A 20,366-nucleotide genomic window follows, 5' to 3' on the forward strand; every position below is an offset into this window, starting at 1 on the left:
ATAAGCACCTTTCAAAACTCTCAAGGTCACTTAATAATAATAATAATAATAATAATACTTAAATGTCATCAGTTTGTGAAGGGACTTCTAACTGAGTGATCTACAAGCATCCAATAACATACAAAGGATTATGAAAAACACCCACTTTTATTGTATTCTTAAAAAATAACCACCCCCCCCCCCCCCCACAGAGTTTCAAATACTACTTTCACATCTAGAGCCAAAGGAGCGTCACTCTTCCACATCCTTTCATTCCAAAATCAATTGGGAAGTGCTTTGACAAGGACTGTTCTTGATCAGTGGCTTCGATATTGCTTAGTCAGATGGTGAGGCTGCCGGCTGTCATCGATACATTCCTACCCCCCCCCCACCCATAACCCTGGCACAGGCCTTCCCGCTCGCCTGCCCGCCCGTCCCCCCCTCTTGCAAGGTGCTTAGTGATTTTTTTTTGAGTGAAAACTGCATCTGGTTTCAGCGGGGTCAAGAGGGGGAACGAACCAGACGGCGGGAAGGGCGCCGGCCCCCCCCGTAAAAAAAAAAAAAACGTGACAAGGCCTGGCGAGTGGTGAGGCAAAAATACATAACAGGTTAATATTATAGACAGGTAACATCCGACTTACGACCATAATAATAATCAAATCAAATAAATAAAAAGCTAGCTAGTTAGCTAATAGATAACTAGCTAGGCCTTCACTCAACCCGGAAGTAACTCAGATAGAAAGCTAGCTAGCTAAAAAACAGCTAATAGATAGCTAAGTGACTCGGAGAGAAAGCTAGCTAGCTAATAGAGATAGATAGATAGATAGTAGAATGATAAAAGATAGCGAAGTAACTCAGATAAAAAGCTAGCTAGCTAATAGATAGCTAACAGATAGCTAGCTAGGCCTTCACTCAACCTGGAAGTAACTCGGAAAGAAAGCTAGCTACCTAATAGAGATAGATAGATAGATAGATAGATAGATAGATAGATAGATAGATAGATAGATAGATAGATAGATAGATAGATAGATAGATAGATAGATAGATAGATAGATAGATAGATAGCTAACAGATAGCTAGCTAGGCCTTCACTCAACCCGGAAGTAACTCAGATAGAAAGCTAGCTAGCTAGTAGAATGATAAAATCAGAATCAGAATCAGAATCAGAATACCTTTATTCGAAGACCTTTATACCTTTATTAAAAGATAGCTAAGTAATTCGGATAGAAAGCTATCTAGCTAATAGATAGCTAACATATGGCCAGCTAGGCCTTCACTCAACCTGGAAGTAACTCAGATAGCTAGCTAGCTAATAGATAGCTAACAGATAGCTAGTCAGGCCTTCACTCAACCTGGAAGTAACTCAGATAGAAAGCTAGCTAGCTAATAGACAGCGAATAGATGGCTAAGTAACTCGGATAGAAAGCTAGCTAGCGAATAGATAGCTAACAGATAGCTAGCTAGGCCTAGACCATTACCCCCAGACCCTATTTTCCCCATTATGGGACGAATAAAGGTTTTCTGATTCTAATTTTTAAAATTCTGCGCCTGACCCCGCAACGCGCTAGCAGGCCGGCAACGCGTCCAACAATTTTGGCGAGCCAGCCAGCATCTCACTCTCGCACAGTTTGCGAGTCATTTAGCCTCTGAGTCTCTATTGAACATTTTGAATGGATTTCGACTTACAACCGTTTTGACGGAATTGGGTCGTAAATCGGATGTTACCTGTATACATACAAATCATCTCCAATACAATAACGGGTCGATCAAACGTCATGGAGAAGCACCGAATGTGGCGTTTTGAGCAAAGACTCTTTCACACGACTAAAATGAATCTGAAAGTAAGGCAGTGTGAAAGGGGCTTCACTCTCTCTCTCCTTAAACACGGCTCACTAGACTCAAATGATATTTTTGGAACTTGTAACTGTTTCACAATCAGGCAGCAAAACAAAAACAATGGCCACCGTACAAAAAAATAATAATAAGGTGGCTCAGATCATCCAGTTTTACAACGTATTACATGCAATATCATCATCATCATCATCATCATTATTATTATTATTACGATTATTATTATGATAGTTCTTCTAGGTGAAAGGCAGGGGTGTATTGCGTGGTTGCAACCCCCTTACCCGTGCCACCCATGCGCACGGAGCACCAAGAGAAAGTGGCTGACACCCACTAAAAATGACTGCTTTCCCAAACTTAAGAATCCGGACATTTCTTATACGAGGTGGGGGCAATAATTTGCTGTTTTTTTTGTGGCTATACTCGTAAAAGACGACATTTTGTGTTGCTAAAAACTGTTCTGGTTGCATTTTGGAATTTCGTGTCTTTTGGTCATTGCTAAAATCACCTTGATTCCATCTAAAATGGCAGCCTTCCAGTGTTTTAAAACTTTTTTTATGGGTCGACCCATAATCACCTGACAATTGTAACTCATTCATTGCCAGACGATGTGCAAAAATGTGTCCAATCCCTTGCCAGGGTTTTTGTCATTGTCACTTGAATTCCAGGACCCACCGAATATTGACTATGAGGACTATATAGACATTCAATGCAGCGTAAGAAACCATAGACTCTCTTGTTTCATCTGAAAAAAGAGTTAATTCTTAAATGATACGGGTCTGGAGTTATATGAGCTTGAAATGAGGGCAGTTGTCCAAAATACAATGCAACACTATTCCGGGTTGAGGTGAACCCCGGCGCGAATGTGTTTTATTTTTTTTTTTCACGCTTGGGTGCCGATAAAGCACTGGCCAGATCTCTGGCAATGGTTTTCCCTTCCACAAGGGGGCAGGATTTCCCTTTTTTTCCATGTTAGCGCTTTGTTACAGCTTCAGATGTTATGAAAGCGCTACATAAACCAATATCTATTAGCCATCTGGCTGGCTCGCTAGCTATCTCGCTAGCTAGTTTTTATCTATATAGCTATCTAGCTGGCTAGCTATTTAGCTAGCTATCTATTAGCTAGCTCGCTAGCTTTCTATCTATTGAAGTTACTTCTGGGTTGAGTGAACGCCAGCGCGTGTGGCTGCCGCTCCTCACCCGCAGAAAAAAATATCCTGTGACTGTAAAGTGTCCTTGAGAGTTTTGAAAGGCGCTTAGAAATGAAATGGATTATTATTATTCTGATTATTATTATTATTATTAACAACAGCTGAAGCTGGAATATAGCGCAATAATGGAAAAAAGGGGAAATGCTGCCGCCTTGTGGAAGAGAAAAACATTGTCAGAGGTCTGACCAGAGCGTTATCGGCACCCAAGCATGAAAAAAAAAAAAAAAAAAAAAAAACTGAACAAATTCTGGAATTGCGCTCTACGTCATATTTTCAATTCCCGAATAAATTTGTGAATGGCAGTGAATGAGTTAAAAAAGCAGGGAAGAGAAATGGTCTGGAGGGCCTTTTTTATTTTATTATACTTTTTCTTTTTAATTCAACTTTCAAGAAACCTGTAAATTTGACTTCCTGGGTAATATTCAGTAAACGTCGCTAATCATGCCAGCCGAACCACGCACGGATCAACAAGTTTGGGAAACCCGGAGTTATGGGATGGAAAAAGCGCTAAAAGTGGGCGTCGGCCGCGAAGAAGGTGGCGATGGCAGAGAACGACAAGTATGGAGGAACAAGTGCATTTGACGTCTTGAGAGCGTGTGCTTCATCTTTGTCGGCGGTGAGGTAAGAGCTACGTGTAGTGTGCGACTTGAAACGTACAAAGATGAGGCTATTTGGAAGAACCCCCCCCCCCCCCACCAAAATAAAGTTAAAGTAAAAAAAAAAGTGCCGTGTAAATCATTAAGAGCATACAGACAAAAGTAATGAAAAATCCCCCTCTCCCCATTGGTTGTTTGTTCTTTTTTTTTTTTTTTTTTGGCTGGTTAACAATGCTGGTTGATGTGCATGGGGTGCGTCATCAAAGGAGGAGGCGGGGTAGACCTTATGGACCCGCCCCCTCCACCCACCCGTGGAAGAAGGAGGCAAAAAGCTTCCTCAGGCCTCCGGCCTCAATGCAATGGACCCTTTCAAAGGCTCTAAAAAAAATGCTACGCTCGCTTAGCCTATCGTGTGCGGGCACCTACGTGCTAAACGCTAAGTGCTAATGTAGCTCAAGGTGGGTTTCAATAACAATCAAAATAATCATATTAATTGTAAAAAAATATGAAACAATACAAGTAAGCAAAAATGATTCGTCACGGTTGTGATTTGGGATTACTGGCACCCGAACGTCGGATTGGCTTCAAGTGGCGGCATTGCGGACCGCCGACTTTCCATCCTATTGCATACTTACTTGCACGGCTGAAGGTAGTACGCAATATTACTTCAAAATACAGTGATACCTCAGCTCACAAACTTAATTGGTTGCCAGGAAGTGTGTGTAAGGCGAAAAGTTCGTCTGCCAAACATTTATTTCCCATAAGAAACCATTAAAATGAGAATAATCCGTTCCCAGGTCCCCATAAAACATCATTTTCTCAGAAATAAGCCTCAAAACGACACAAAACATACCCTCATTTATGTATAATTTGTGCTATAGTATTAAATTTATTTAAAATTAAAGAAATAAACTGTACTGTATAATCAAGTTGTTTTATTGACCTTTGTGATGGTCGTTGATGTCATTGCCTCTCGATGTTATCCGAGTGATTGATATCGCCATGCTTTCTCGGCAATAATACCCTCACTCGCACTGCCCCCTGCTAGCTGCTTTTCATTAATCCAAATTAACAGAAGTTTTTCAACCTTTTCTATTGCCTGAGACTGTTGCTTAGACAACACAGAAACACCCTTAGCCACACGTAGCTATGGTCGACTTAGCATACTGGTACAGGGACGCTGAGTCACACAAACGCACACCTCGTTCGTGTTCGTTGGTGTCTCCTTCTTCTGCTCGACTGTCATTTTCTTTAGTGTCTTCTTCGGCTTAACACTAGCCCGTGGTGGGGTCTTTTTCAGTCCCATAATAGCAAAAGTACACCCCTCGATAACAAACCACATCTGCACGCTAACAGAGGGGGTGTGGACAACTAGTCCGCCAGCCACCGTGGCACTGTTCGACCGTGTGGTTTGGTTCGTCCGCCGAAAACTACTTCCTTAGCGAAGATTATATTGTCGCGAATTTAATGATCGTGAGGCGAAAAGTTCGTGAGCTAAAGCGTTTGTAAGCTGAGGTATCCCTGTACCGACAAAAAAATAAAAAATAAAAAATAAAAAATCAAGTAAAAACAGAGCAACAATCACAATAATGAGAATATTGGGAACCTTTTGAGTGATGATGCTGGAGTGTGTTTTGAAGATCGGATCGATGCGGCTGGTTAGCTAGCTAGCTGGCTAGCTGGAGCTGGAGGACGAGTAGTGGGCAGTCGCACGAGGGAGAAGGAACAGGGATGAGGTGGTCGGCGTGCCCACTCGTGTGGCGAAGGAAGTGGCTCGGTGCGCAGCTCAGGCGAAGTACATGGTCCGCAGGGTGTCATGGTGGATCTGGACCGCCTTGGCCAGGGCCTGGGGGTCCCGACCGTTACTCTGACCCGACACGTGGCTGCCCTCCCCGCTGCAAGTAGAAACACCGAGACCACCGGTAGAGACTGGATTAATAACGCAAAGATTCAAGATTTTTTTCTCTCAAGGAGCACAATTGGCATGTCTGTCAAAATGCTGACTTCCCCTTTAAGGCCTTGTTCGTGTAGTCCACAGGTGTTCAAGTTCAGGCCCGGGGGCCAAATCTGGGCCGCCATAGCATTTTGTTCGGGCCACCAAAGCAAATCAATCTTTTGAAATGTCATGATACTCGCTAAAGTCGGAACCCAAATGTCAACAACAATAACAGTCATTATTTTTTACTTCAAATATAATAATAATAATAATAATAATAATAATAATAATAATAATAATAATAATAATAATAACAACACATTTCATTTCTAAGCGCCTTTCAAAACTCTTGAGGACACTTAACAGTCATAGGATTTTTTTTCTGCGGGTGAGCAGGGGCAGCCAAATGCACCAGCGTTCACTCAAACCGGAAGTAACAAAGTGGAGGCCCTTATGGCGAGCATCCGCTTGGTAGCGACGCCCATCAATCATGTTTTGATGCTAATCACGTTGCCAACCTGTCGTGCTCTTTGTCCACCAGATGGTAGCGGGCGCGGAAGGCCACGAGGCGGGCGTAGTAGGCGGGCGCCGGGATGGAGACGGAGCGGGTGCAGCGCACGTAGGTGTGGCACAACTGGTAGGTGAGGATCTGCAACTCGTCCGCCGTGAAACGATTGTCGTCCCACAAGACGTAATAATGCGACGGCCGACTCGTACCCTGAAAAATGGACCAGAGGCAACAAACAGGAGGCCAAAAGGTTTGAATCATAATCATAATCATAATCATAAATACATTTCATTTATCAGCGCCTTTCAAAACTCTCAAGCTCACTTTACAGTCACAGGATCAGTTTTTCTGTGGGTGAGCAGCGGCAGCCACACGCGCCAGCGTTCACTCAACCGGGAATGACTCAAATAGATCAAGTTACCTAGCTAGCTAATAGATAACTAAAAGATAGCTAGCTCGTTAGTTAGACAGCTAATAGATAAAAATAGATAGATGGTAGCCAGCAACGGTGACCCCTCTTCCCTACGCCCCCTATCCTGAGGCCGTTGCTTAGACAACACAGAAACACCCTAAATAGCTTCCTTGTTCTTAAGGATGTTAGCAATGGTCGACTTAGCGTACTGGTACTGAGACGCTAAGTCACACAAACGCACACCTTGTTGGTGTTTTTTGATCCTTCTTCTGCTCGACGCTAATTTTCTTTTGTCTCCTCTTCGTCTTAACACTAGCCTGTGGTGAGGTCTTTTTCTGTCCCATAATAGCAACAGTACTCCACTCGATAACAAACCACATCTGCACTCAAAGAAACGGGGTGAAGAAAACTAGTCCGCCCGCCACCGTGGCGCTGTGTGGTTTGGTTCGTCCGACGAAAACTAGTTTGTCTGCAAAGATTATATTCTCGCAAATTTAATGTTCGGAAGGTGAAAAGTTCGTGAGCTAAAACGTTCGTAAACTGAGGTATCACTGTATTGTTTTTTTTCTTCGTTTGTTTGCAGAGTGCTAGCATGCCTACCTGTATGCCTGCGTGGCTACACAGGTAGAAATCAAACTCAAAGGGGTGAGTGATGCTGGTGTCCACCGTCGTGCCCGCCGGTATGTTCCCGCTTTTTCCGATCTAGTAAAGCATGACAAAAAAAGATAAATCTAAACAAACAGGAAAACAGGAAATCGTTCCTGCAAACGGACCTCTTAGGCAACATAGGCTTAGTTATGGTGATGAGGTGGTACCAGAGCAAATGGGGCGTTCAGGCCAGTTGTAGACCCCATAATCAGTCAGGACAATAGAAGTAATCAATCAGGACAATAGAAGTAATCAGGGTACGCTCAGGCTTTTATTTTCCTGCCTGATTATGGGGTCTACAACTGGCCTGATTGCCCCATTTGCTCTGGTACCACCTTATCAGCATAACTAAGCCTATGTTGCCTAAGAAGTCTGTTGTAGGAACGATCCAAATTGAACCTCACCCCACCATGGCGATTTAGTGAAGTAATCAGTCAGGACAATAGTAAGTAAGTAAAGTAATCAAGGTAACGTCAGGGAATAGTCCTCTGCTCCCCCCAACCTGAGGGCAGGGACCTATCATAGCAGAGTCTGGCACCGCCACGTTTGGAGAGTAGGGATATATATATATAGGGCCAAAACTACCGGCAAATTTGAGTTCGCTGACGAAGCCTCTTGGATAAGAAGCGAAGCGTTGGACACCTTGAAAGAAGTACAGATGACGGCGGAAGAAACCTTCTCATCGATGGACCACTCAGGTACGACTGAGAGCTTACACAGACGTAATAACGTCGTATGAAAAAAAAAAAAGACGCACCCTCTCAGACTTGTCAGCGCAGAAAAGGCGCGTGTGGTGGCGTTTTTGCACCACGATGTAGGTGATGCCCGGTTGGTAGTCCTTCTCCAGTTTGATGCACGCGTCCCTGATGGCCAGAAGCTCGTAGTGGAGAATCTGAAGGTAAACATAAAACCATTTTGAGCAGCGAAAAACCACCAAAAAAAAAAAAAACGCATGTTGGCAACTGTTAGCATTCAAAGATAGCATCTTTGGACCTGCGGCAGCTGTCCCTCGGGAACGCCGTCCCTGTAGAAAATGATCCTGGTGGGCTTGAAGCGGGTGGACTTGTAGAACTGGATGAGCAGTTCTCGCACCATGTAGGACAGGTCCTCGATGATCTCCTGCCGGGGTCGCTGGACCCGCACGGTGGCGCAGTAGCGGCTGGGGTGGGCGTCCATGCTGCCCACCACCTACAAGTCCCAGAGGAGGATAGCAGGGGTGACATTAGCACCACTGCACCACTATCATAGCAGAGTACGTCTGGACGGTAGGGATATATATATATAGGGCCAAAACTACCAGCAATTTTTAGTTTGCTGATGAAGCCTCTTGGAAAAGAACTACAATGTGCCCCCCCCCCCCCCTGCGGCAAAAAAACCAGTTTGACACCCTTATTTTAGAAGATTTTTTTCTGCACTTTTTTTCCAGCATCCCTCTCCCTCACTCCAACATGTGATTCAAGCATCTGTCGCTATCGCTAGGCAACAAAGCAACCAATGGCGGACGGGCTGAGGTCAGCGGCGGCCGATAGCTTGACGTCATCTTAATTTTTCAACGTGACTCAGTTTGAATGAGACAATCCTCCTTTTTAGTTGTTATTGTTGTTATTTTTTTTAAACACGTGAGCAAAAGTATTGGAACACGTGACTGGGACGACTCCAGGAAATGACCTCGTTGTTTGGACGACTGATGCAACATCTGATAAATGTTCCTTCTTCTCAGAAATGAGTCAGCTGTCGGGTAACTTCAGCAAATCCCGCATGACTTTTGGTGTTTTATGATGTGACCAGAGTGGGAGCAAAAAAGGCAAATGTTGAGCACATCAGCAAGGAAAGCCACGTCCAAAAAGCTAACGTTAACATAAGGACTTGCACACTGCAAAAAAATCCAAACGATGGTGCGGAAAAATCCTACTGGACCCTCCGCACCCTGCCCACCACCTTCTCCAGCGACTCCCCTCAGGCGCACCAAATCCAGCGGACATTTCAACAGCTTCTTCCCCCGTCGCCATGAACGCTCTAAACAGTCATAATGCATTTCATTTCTAAGCGCCTTTCAAAACTCTCAAGGTCACTTTACAGTCACAGGATCCGTTTTTCTGTGGGTGAGCAGCGGCAGCCATACGCGCCAGCGTTCACTCACCCCGGAAGTTACTCAAATAGATAGAAAGCTAAATAGATAGCTAATACGTAGATAGCGAATAGCTAGCCAGCTCTATAGCTAATAGATATACAGAGACAGAGAGATAGATTGCTAGCCAACTAAAAAGCTAGCTAGCCACCCAAATCGAACTGTCTAGTGTCTCCATTTTTCTTATGATGATACTAGCGCAGCGCAGTGTTCTATCGGAGACAAATTCCTTGTGTGTTCTACATACTTGGCCAATAAAGATGATTCAGATTCTGATAAATTAAATAGGCATGCAACGACATCAAAAAACGTCTTGATGTCGTTGCCCCGGAAAAACCGACGGCGGGTGTCAGTCACACTCGGTTGACACTTACGGCAGTGATGGAAGGTTTCTTGCCATCTCCAGCGGGGGGGTGCGTCACATCTGCTCCAAGGAAGATCACGGGCTGCTGGAACACCGCTGACCTGAAGGAGCGAGCGCAAGGACGTTAGCGAGGCCGTCCACAATACCGCAGTACAGACGCTCGCCTACTTACGAACATTCGAGTTACGAACAACGGTACATACAAACATTTTGGCTTGAAACATGCTTATATAAACCTTAATCATACTTAGATAAGCCTTAAACATACATTTCATACAAAATATAGCACTGAAGCAACTTACGAATGAATTCACCTTATGAACAACGGTACATACGAACATTTTTGCCTTAAACATGCTAAAATAAATCCTAAACATATTTATATAAGCCTTAAACACACTTTTCATACAAAATATAGCACTGAAGCAACTTACGAAAGAAATTCACCTTATGAACAATGGTACATACAAACATTTTGGCCTTAAACGTACTTATATAAACCTTAAACCTACTTATATAAGTCTTAAACATACATTCTATACAAAATATAGCACTGAAAAGACTTACGAACAAATTCACCTTATGAACAACAGTACATACGAATATTTTTGCCTTACATGTGCTTATATAAACCTTAAACATACTTATATAAGCCTGAAAATGACATTTAATACAAAATATAGTAGTGAAGCAACTCACGAACAAATTCACCTTACGAACAAATTCAGCTTACGTACGACCGTTCGGAATGTATCTGGTTCGTAATTTGGGGAGCGTCTGTACTTCTCCAGTCATTTTGCAAATAGAGCGGGCTACCTTTGGTGCGGCACCAGGATGTTGTTGATGCCCCCCAGCTTGACGTTGATCTTGAGGCAAAGGTTGGAGAGGGTCTGAGGGGACGTCTTGACCACGTTCTTCACCTGGACGCACTGCGTGGCCATGCCCAGCAGGGTGTCCCCCACACGCTTCACTTCGGCTGGACGCGGAGGGAGAGGAGGAGTCAGGTTGCACCACTCCGCCCCCAAGCGAGGCCGACACGGCGGCGTTACCGTAGACGGGTGTTTTGCCGGGCAGGATGACGATGATGAGCTGCAGGCCCGAGTAGGTGTTCTTCAGGTGTCTGAACATGGGCTCCACGCTGTCCGCTCCCTGGGCGTACTTGCAGAAGCACGGCTGGCCCTGGATGGGCATGCCGGCGTCCTTGGAGATCTTGCGCAGCTGGTCCGTGAAGTTCCTCACAGGACAAAATCAGAATCAGAATCATTTTGATTGGCCAAGTATGTCGAACACACAAGGAATTTGTCTCCGGTTGAACACACTGCACTAGTATCGTCATAAAAAAGACATGACAAATAAGTATGGAGGACACTCATAAAGGCTAATCTAATGAAATTCCTTAACTCATTGACTGGCAGAAGACTGGCAAAATGCGTCCACTCCGGTGCCAGGGTTTTTGTCATTGTCACTCCAATTCCAGGAGCCAAAGAATATTGAAACCTTAGACGCTCTTCTATCATCAACAAAACGAATTAATTCCTAAGTTAGATGGGCCTGGAGTTATATGCGCTTGAATTGAGGGCAGCTGTCCAAAATAAAATACAATACATACATATTGGTTTACATATTTATTCGGGAATTAAAATATGACAAATTAGTTGGGGTTTTGTTTTTTTCTTGCTTGGGTGCCGATAAAACGCTGTCCAGACCACACGAGTTTGACACCCTTACAAAGGGAGGTTTGCTCCAGCTTCAGCTGTTGTTAAAGCGCTATACAAACCAATATGTATGTATTTCATTGTATTTTGTACATCTGCACTCCTTTCAAGCTAAGATAACTCCAGGCCTGTCTAAATTAGGAATTAACACTTTTTTTCCATATCATTTAGGAATTAACTTTTTTTTCTGATGAAAGAAGAGTGAAGGCTTCATACAAGGTTTCTTACGCCAAATTGAATGTTTATGTAGTCTCAAAACTTTATATTGTGTGGGTCCTGAAATTCAAGTGACAATGACAAAAACCCTGGCACTGGAATGGACACATTTTTGCACATCATCTGGCAGTCAAAGAGTTCATTATTCTCATCATCATTCATCCTCATCCCTCCCGGCTGCGTCGGGCAAGGAGGTGAAGGAGGGTGAGGCTAACAAAGGTTAGCACTTACTTGAGCACCTCCTCTCTGCATTGCTTCTGCGGGGCAAAGCAGGCGATGGCCCACACTTTGATCTCAATGCCGTTGTAGAACTGCTTCCCCCGCATGTCCCACACGCCTTGATTGGGGGTGGCGATGGCTCGGTTCTGTGACGGGACACACGCATCCGAACACCCTCACGAAGAAGTCTTCGGAAGTCCTAGAACGGGGGTTGTCGAATCTTTACCCGTCCTCCATACTGCAGGATGGGGGCTGGCAGCACTCTGCCCGTCACCTCGGCCATGTCGTCCTTCACCTTGATGCCGAACTCTTGGATGTACGGATCCAGGTTGAAGTTGGCGTTCTTCATCTGCAAGAGAGGCCAAAAACTCAATCGGGTGCCCCCCCAAACCCTGCCTTCCAACATTTGGATTTACAATAATAATAATAAACAGAAGAATAAGAATAATAATAATAATAATAATAATAATAATAATAATAATAAGAAGAAGAAGAAGAAGAAGAAGAAGAAGAAGAAGAAGAAGAAGAAGAAGAAGAAGAAGAAGAAGAAGAAGAGGTAGACCAGCTAGGTAGCCAGCTAGATAGCTAAATAAAGAGATGCCCTTATAAATGATTATAATTCCTGTATAAAAGTGGCAGTTGGCCGTACATATTTTGAAATGCTAAAAAAAAATGCTAACACAAGCGGAAATGCAAACAGATTACCGCACATGTGCAGGTTATGCTTTAGCCAGCTAGATAGCTAGATAGCTAATAGACAGCAAATAGATAGCCATCTAGAGAGCCAGCTAGATACCCCCCCCCCCCCCCCCCCCCCCCCCCCCGAGATGCACTTACCAGCCTGCTGATCTCTTCCTGTCGATCGGGCGCCGATCGCGCGGTAGCTTTGATCATGGTGGACGTCTGATTATCAGTCAGCTTCTTGATGCACCTTTGGCCCGCCACGATGTTGCAAACCTGCCGCGTTTTGGAGCTTTTCAAATCCGTCCGATGAAGTGGAAAAACTGATGGGCTCGCTTACCTCCAGGGGCAGGTAGGTGTGTTTCTGCTCCTGGCCCACCTGCAGGCAAGGCAGGTGGGGGTATTTGAGCTGCAGGTTGTACTTCTGCTTGAAGTACTGAGCAACGGTGCACTCCACGGTCTGCCCGCTTTCCAGCTGGAGGGGGAACCTGCAAGATAGAACCGCAGCGTTTTTTAAGGGAGAACCGAAATGAAGAACACACATAAGAGCAAAAAAAGGTAGCAAATATATAGCTAGCTAGCGGCCAGTTATCTAATAGATAGCTAATAGATAGCAAATAGCAGCTAGAGAGCTAGCTATCTAACTAATGCGATATATGAGGCACAGTGCGCTTGTTTCTCGCTGTTTGTCAGCGTAGCACTTACGTCTGATGGCTAGCAGGCCGGCGGGTGACATTGCATACGCGGTACTTCCTTTTCATTTGGCCACAATGGGTGACTTCCACCTTGAGGCCTAGAGAAGCGGGCGACACCACACCTGACACCACTCGATATTGACCAATCGTTGGCAACCAGCTGGACTTTCAAAATCCCCCACCTTTGATTTCCTTGGTGAAGCGAACCCGCTGCGAGTCGGTCAGCGTTTTGGGTTGCTCGTCGATGTTGCGGATGTCCAGAACTTCGCACATGAACTCGATGACAGGTTGCGCTTTGTAGAAGGCGGTGGCAGACACTAGGGGGAGACAGACAACATTATAAGGCCCTGACCTGTTATTGGTCAGCGCCTTGTCACTCCTCACCGTCGATGTTGAGCATCATCTTCCACATGGCGGGCCGCACCGATTGGTGGAAGCCGAACCAAACCTCGCGGCCGCCGCCCAGGGGGTGGTAGTAGCCCTCGGGGGGAGAGAAGAACGAGCGGCCCACTGGAGTGTACCTAAATATCAATCAATACATCAATCAATAAATACGTAATTTGTGTAAATTTTGTCAATAAATAAATTTGTGACGGCATTTGGAAATCCCTCTGCAACCTAGAAACTGGCCGTTATGTATTTGGGGAACCTATAATAATAATAAATTTCATTCCTAAGCGCCTTTCAAAACTCTCAAGGTCACTTTACAGTCACAAGATAAGTTTTTCTGCGGGTGAGCAGCGGCAACCCGGAAGTAACTCAAATAGATAGAAAGCTAGCTAGCCAATCGATAGCCAACAGATACCGTATCTAGCTAGATGGCCAGCCAGCCAGAATAGATAGCTAGCTAGCAGCGTAAGAAACTTTAGACTGTCTTCTTTTATCAGAAAAATAAGAGCTAATTCCTAAATGATGTGGATCTGGAGTTATATGAGCTTGAAATAGGGGCGGTTGTCCAAAATACAATTACATACATGAAAGGCGTACCTCATAGAGGCCAAATGTCGCATGGCTACATCCAGGGCCTGCACCGAGTCCAGGGGCACCTGCAGCCGTCCGCTGACCAGCGTCTCCTGCAGCAGGCGCCACGACACCTTGGCCAGCCACCGGATGGACACCTTGAAGATTCGGTCCTTTCCCTCACCTGGGATGGTGACCTCGAAATCCACCTGAAACCACAACAAATCCAAACATCTCAAGACTCAGCCCTTTCATGGATTCCAGATCTCCATTTTGAAAAGCTTATGCAACCGCTACAAAGTACAGGTAACATCCCAGTTACGACCAGTGCCATTTACGACCACCCGGACTTACGACCATGACCTCCAGACCCATACATACCCATGTCATTTAGCCTATTTATCAAAACAAGTAGTACGTCTATATCAAAGCGGACGAATGTATTTCGACTTACAACCATTTCGACTTACGACCGTTTTGTCGGAACGGAACCTGGTCGTAACTGGGATGTGACCTGTATATTCAAATTAGAGTTGAACCATCACTAAAAAATCCTACAATAATGGATTGTGTGTTGTAATCACTGCATTTTGTTCAATTTGCATACCTTCTCGCTGCCAATGGGCAACGCCAGCACGGTGTAGATGTTCTTCTTGCCATCGTAAACGGGCTTGCGGTCGCCAAACAGCTGCGGCTTGAAGTGCTGCACCATGTACTCCACCACCTCCCTGTGGGGAGGTCACACACACACAAAAAAAGAAATTAATGATAATTATTATTATTATTATAATAATATTAACAATACTACTGCTATAATAATGACAACAATAATATTATTATTAACAATAATGCTAATACTACCACTACTGATAATATTATTAACAATACTGCTCATACTAATAATAATTATTATAATAATAATATTAACAATACTACGACTACTACTACTACTAATAATAATAATATTAACAATACTACTACTACTAATACATTTAATTTTGAAGCGCCTTTCAAAACTGTCAAGGACACTTTACAGTCACCGGATTTTTTTACTACTACTACCATAATAATAATGAGAATCATAATATTATTATTATTAACAATAATGCTAATAATAATAATAATAACAATATTAACAATGCTGCTATTACTGATAATAATAATGATAGTAATAATATTAACAATACTAGTACGACTACTATTGTGTGTCCTACATACTTGGCAATAAAGATGATTCTGATTCTGATTCTGATTACTACTACTACTACTATAATAATAATAATAATAATAACAATACTCGTACTACTACTATTACTACTACTACCACTACTACTACTACTACTACTAATAATAATAATAATAATAATAATAATAATAATAATAATAATAATAATAAATTTCATTAATAAGCGCCTTTTGAAACTCTCAAGGACATAACAATATTTACTTGTGCCACCCACAAGGATCCATGAGTTCAAGCAAATCGCCTTGATCGCAGGGCGCCATTGTGATGCAAGATGGCGGAATTATTGATTGTATGCCATGCAGCTGTCGCGGTCGTGGGAGGAGGAAGAGGAGGGAGGAGGAAGGAGAGGACAAAACAAAGTTCAAAGGTAAGGAGGGCCTGGGGATGGGGGGGGGTATCAGGAGGACACTTTACAATTTGAGCGAGAGGGGAACGGGTACAGGTCAAAGGGCGTGATCAATGGATACCCTCCTGCTAGCTTTCATCTGCTAACACTCCGCCTACCTGTTGACTCGCCGCGGGCATTTGTCCGGCTTGATGTCCACTTCGTAGTGGTAGACGTCCATCTTGGGGATCTCCACCTCAAAGTAGTTGGCCAGCAGCTTGATGGGCTTGCCCACGGTGCCCATTCCTGGCCGGCGAGGGGCGTGGAACACCTGTTGCAGGGGCGGGGGGAACACCCCCATGGGCACTGAGGACCAAAACCAGACGGGGAGAACCAATGTCACATTCCATGCTGGTTTTTGGCAATGTTTCACACTGTCACGTTTCTTTCATCTTGTCGTGTTTTACTCGTGGTTTTCTTTGCTACTATGGACTTTTTTGTTCTAATGACTGTTGTTTTGACATTTTGTTCCTGCTAATTTGATTTAATACAGTTTGTCAAATACAATGTCAGTGTCTGAAATGACACCTGTCCGGACGCCCGGGGTGTGCAACTTTTACGTCGAGCGTACAACTTACGAAACGTCTCCGCCAGGGTGGCCGACAACTTTGAAAAAAAAAGAAAAAAAAAAAAAAAAAGATTTTTTTTTCAAATCAAATGTTTGCTTTTCTCAATAAAGCAAACGTTTGAACAAAGATTTTGTAATCGGAATACATTATTGGCTGACTGGCTAGCTAGCTAGCTAGCTATTAGCTATATATTGGCTAGCTGACTGTAACTGTGACTGTAAAGTGACCTTGAGAGTTTGGAAAGGCGCTGATAAATGAAATGGATTATTATTATGATTATTACTTCAAAAAAGGGAATGAATCTGCCATTTTTTTATCGCTCACTAAACTTGAGGTTCCGTCATTTTGGCATGTGGGCGCAACCCAGAGGCCAAATTTGCCGACTGCTGGCAAAACACCAACTTTGCACAGAAAATAATAATAATAATAATATTAATAATAATAAATTTTATTTATAAGTGCCTTTCAAAACGCTCAAGGTCACTTTACAGTCACAGGACAAGTTTTTCTGTAGGTGAGCAGCGGCAGCCATCTGCGCCAGTGTTCACTCAACCCGGAAGTAATTCAAATAGATAGAAAGCTAGCCAGATAGCCAATTGTTAGCCAACAGATGCTTAGCTAGCTAGCCAGCCACCCAGATAGCCAGCCAGCTATATAGTGAGTGAACAGACAGCTAGCTAGCCAGCCAGATAGCTAATAGCTAGCAAATGCTGATAATAATAAGAACAGAAAGCCAGCGTCAGCGTCGACCCATCTCGGGTGCAAAGTTTGTCTGTAATTCTTACTTGCGAATGGGGGGCCCCCGTGTCTTAACCCCTCAGGTCCCCAGAGAACGCCCCCCAGCCGCCCTTCTCGCCCCACCGTCAACAACAAAGACCCCAGCTGCCCGGCTTCTCCGTCTGGGGCGCACATAAACAACACCGGATGGTTTGACGGAGGGGAGTACCCTCACAAACACCGTAGACCCCCCCCGAACCCCCTTCACGGCATTCCCAGCCTCACCATGGAGACGCCACAGCAATGCGGCATTGTCATGGATATCAGAAGACCTGTGTGTGTGTGAGGGGAAGTTGGGGGGGGCGCCTGTTGGATGGGAGGTGGAGCCGAGACCTTACCACCCCCCCACCATGTTCCCACATCAGGCCAACCTGGAAAAGCCCTTCTTTAAATAGCCGCAAGGGCTTTCCTCAAGGTAAAATGGCACCGATCACATGACACACCGCTGAGTGTGTGTGTGTGTGTGTGTGTGTGTGTGTGTGTGTGTGTGTGTGTGTGTGTGTGTGTGTGTGTGTGTGTACTGTGGAAGCCCCGCCCCCACGGGGGCTACACTGATACCTCAGCTTACGAAAACTTTAGGGGTTTCATATTCCAGGAAAACAACATTCATCATCATGGCGTGTTTAGAACATTCAATTTTTTTTTTTTTTTTTTTTGGGGGGGGGGGGGGGTGACTTCCCCTTTAAATTTGATTTTAGGCAAGTCTGTTAGTATTTTCCCATGAAATGTTCAAAATAAGTCTGATTTTGCAACCACCAATTCATGTCACATGTTTTTTAATGTTTGTTTTGCCAAAAGACAGCATACCTTCACATCCAACGTGCCTCCAGATGTGAGCGTACCCCTTAAAATGTGCTCACATGGGGGCGCTATTATGCTAATTAGCCACACCGTTACATCCATTCTTCTATTATTTTCTGATCCGCTTTATCCTCACAAGGGTCGCGGGGCGTGCTTGAACCCACCCCAGCTGTCTTAAGGCGGGGACACCCTGGACCGGCTGCCAGCCAATGGCCGGGCATACAGCGATAATAATCCATTTGATTTCTAAGCGCCTTTCAAAACTCTCAAGGTCACTTCACAATCACAGGATGAGTTTTTTTCTGTGCGTGAGCAGCGGCAGCCACACGCGCCAGCGTTCACGCAACTCGGAAGTCACTCAAATAGAGAGAAACCTAGCTAGATAGCTAAGAGATAGCTAGCCAGTCATATAGCCATTGCGCTGGTCTACATCCTTCCGGTGTGTGTACAGTGGCCACCAGGGTGTTCGTACAATATATATTAAGTCATTCCCAAATGTATTCAGGAAGTGAAAACCTGACGTAGAGCGCCATTCTCGAATTTGTTCGGGTTTTGTTATTTCACGCTTGGGTGCCGATAAAGCGCTGGCCATGACCTCTGGCAATGTTCGTAATGAAAAGTTCGTAAACCGAGGTATCACTGTATCATACTTCAACCACAACACACACACACACACACATACACACACACTAGGTAACTTCACAGTTAGTGGGTAGGGGGGGTCTCAACCGGCCTCTCTGATCCATAACTCCAAAATTAACCTCAACCTAAGACATGTTAATAAACACGTTCTGTCTGTAACTCCTAATTTTTAGTGAGATGCGATCCACTGTTGTCAGTGATTGGGGAGAAGGGCAGCCCCATGATAGCTCAGCCACGTTCTGCCGGTGGAAGGCGGGCTTCATTCCCACGACCTCCGCGGACGTCCCCCCCCCCCCCTCCCGCCTCATCAGACACTCAATGCCGATTAAGAGGGCCCGTTCACGGCTATAAATCGGGGGGGCGGGGGTCGCTAAAGAACCCCCCTTCCCCCACTCTTCCCTTGGGACTCCCTTCGCGCGGTTGTCACCCACCAACTAGCCGAGGCCAGTTGACCATAGCCCGGCTTTTTCTTGGACAAACATCAAGGTAATACGTGTTTCTAAGCGCAGAAAGAATAAGAATTAGAGTATACATACCAGCGCCAGACGGTCCCGGCTCCATCCCATTCACTTAGCCGGATACGAGCTAGCTAATCCAGGGTGGTTTGGCCGAGCCGCCGCCGGCCCCTTCAGGCTGGGAAGGGGGACTTCCAGCTTCCTTCTCCCGATTTGTTGCCTGTACTCCCCCTTTTTCGGTGTGTAGGGGAACACCACCAACCACCAAAAAAACCCACAAGGTTAGTTAGCTGTTTAAAAAAAAAGAAAGCGGGCGGGCGATCGCTGGCCACCAGTCCGCCGCTGGTCTCCCCGTTTAAGCCCCTCCGCCGATTGTCGTTTGGGTGTTCCTCCCCCGCCAACCCGCTCCGGGATTGAGCCGACGGTTCGCGGTGTCCGGGTGCCTCGAACGGTGTGCGGTGTGGTGGATCCCTCCCCGGCCAAACAAAAAAAAAAAGCCACCGTCACCCCCCGCGCCCCTTGAACGCCCCTTGAACGCCCCACCACCACCCAAAAATAATCAAACTTCTTCTCTGTCGTCAAAACTGCTGGCGAATTTACTGACGTGTCCTGGTGGTGGAAGATGGAACTGCAATGTAAGAGTTCACCCCACGTAACCCCTTTTTTATATTTTTTCAAAAACGAAGCACTAAAATAAACAAAAGTTAGTAAACTCCATACAGACGTGACAAGAGACAACGACTAGGTTCAATACGGGCGAGTAACTTTCCTTGGCTGCCAAGTTTTCCTTTAGATTCAACAGTAATAGGGACCATTTTTACTGTTGGGAACATGGTGACCATTTTTCTTTTTCGATGAGTCCGTGTTTTTTACACCAACGTTCAAGATTATATGAAACACGACACAAAGTGACCGTGTACGTGAGGCTACCGCTGTCTTTTTTAATAATGTCTGCAAATTTTACGGTGTAAAGATATACACATGTGGAGTAGTGATGTGTCGTTCGCGAACGAGCCGGTTCGTACAGCCGGATCTCTAAAGGGAACGAAGCAGGAGCCGGAAATGGGAGCCGACTTTTTTTGTCCTCTATTCCACGGCCCTAGTCTTCAGGTTAAAGCCGCACGTGATTGGTCGATATCCGTGGTAGAGGTGGGAGCGGAGAATTACAGGCCCACATAGCAGTGGGGGGAGGGGGGACGTTAGGGTAGACGGGTGGACAAATATGACATTATGTTGTTATTATGATTCAATTATTATATTTTTTACGAGTTGGTATGATAGCATTATTAATATGAAATCAGACCAGAGTAACCACAGGGAAAGTGAAAGTTAGTGAATAATCTCTGTGCACATATAAATCAAGCCATATAAATGC

General features: G+C 44.9%; 1 protein-coding gene across 2 annotated transcripts; it reads right to left on the reverse strand.

The window, feature by feature from the left end:
- Positions 1-3,259: 3,259 nt before the first annotated feature.
- On the reverse strand, positions 3,260-19,470 carry ago1 (argonaute RISC component 1). Of its 2 annotated transcripts, none has more exons than XM_088998491.1 (19): positions 19,073-19,470; positions 15,867-16,053; positions 14,724-14,844; positions 14,144-14,325; positions 13,541-13,677; positions 13,339-13,473; positions 13,167-13,254; positions 12,802-12,949; positions 12,618-12,737; positions 12,007-12,129; positions 11,793-11,926; positions 10,680-10,864; positions 10,447-10,606; positions 9,641-9,731; positions 8,132-8,326; positions 7,896-8,030; positions 7,091-7,192; positions 6,089-6,288; positions 3,260-5,529 (listed from the first exon to the last, which is right to left on the reverse strand). In XM_088998491.1, exons 1-19 carry the CDS (start codon positions 19,095-19,097, stop codon positions 5,421-5,423), a joined length of 2,577 nt encoding a protein of 858 aa, XP_088854617.1. In that variant the 5' UTR covers positions 19,098-19,470; the 3' UTR covers positions 3,260-5,420. The 2 variants fall into 2 exon arrangements, with proteins under 2 accessions (XP_088854617.1, XP_088854616.1); XM_088998490.1 differs by having other exon boundaries at positions 13,167-13,278.
- Between the last annotated feature and the right edge of the window lie 896 nt (positions 19,471-20,366).

This window comes from Hippocampus bargibanti, linkage group LG06 (assembly GCF_051943395.1).
Source record: "Hippocampus bargibanti isolate YZ-2025 linkage group LG06, ASM5194339v1, whole genome shotgun sequence".
Taxonomy (NCBI): domain Eukaryota; kingdom Metazoa; phylum Chordata; class Actinopteri; order Syngnathiformes; family Syngnathidae; genus Hippocampus; species Hippocampus bargibanti.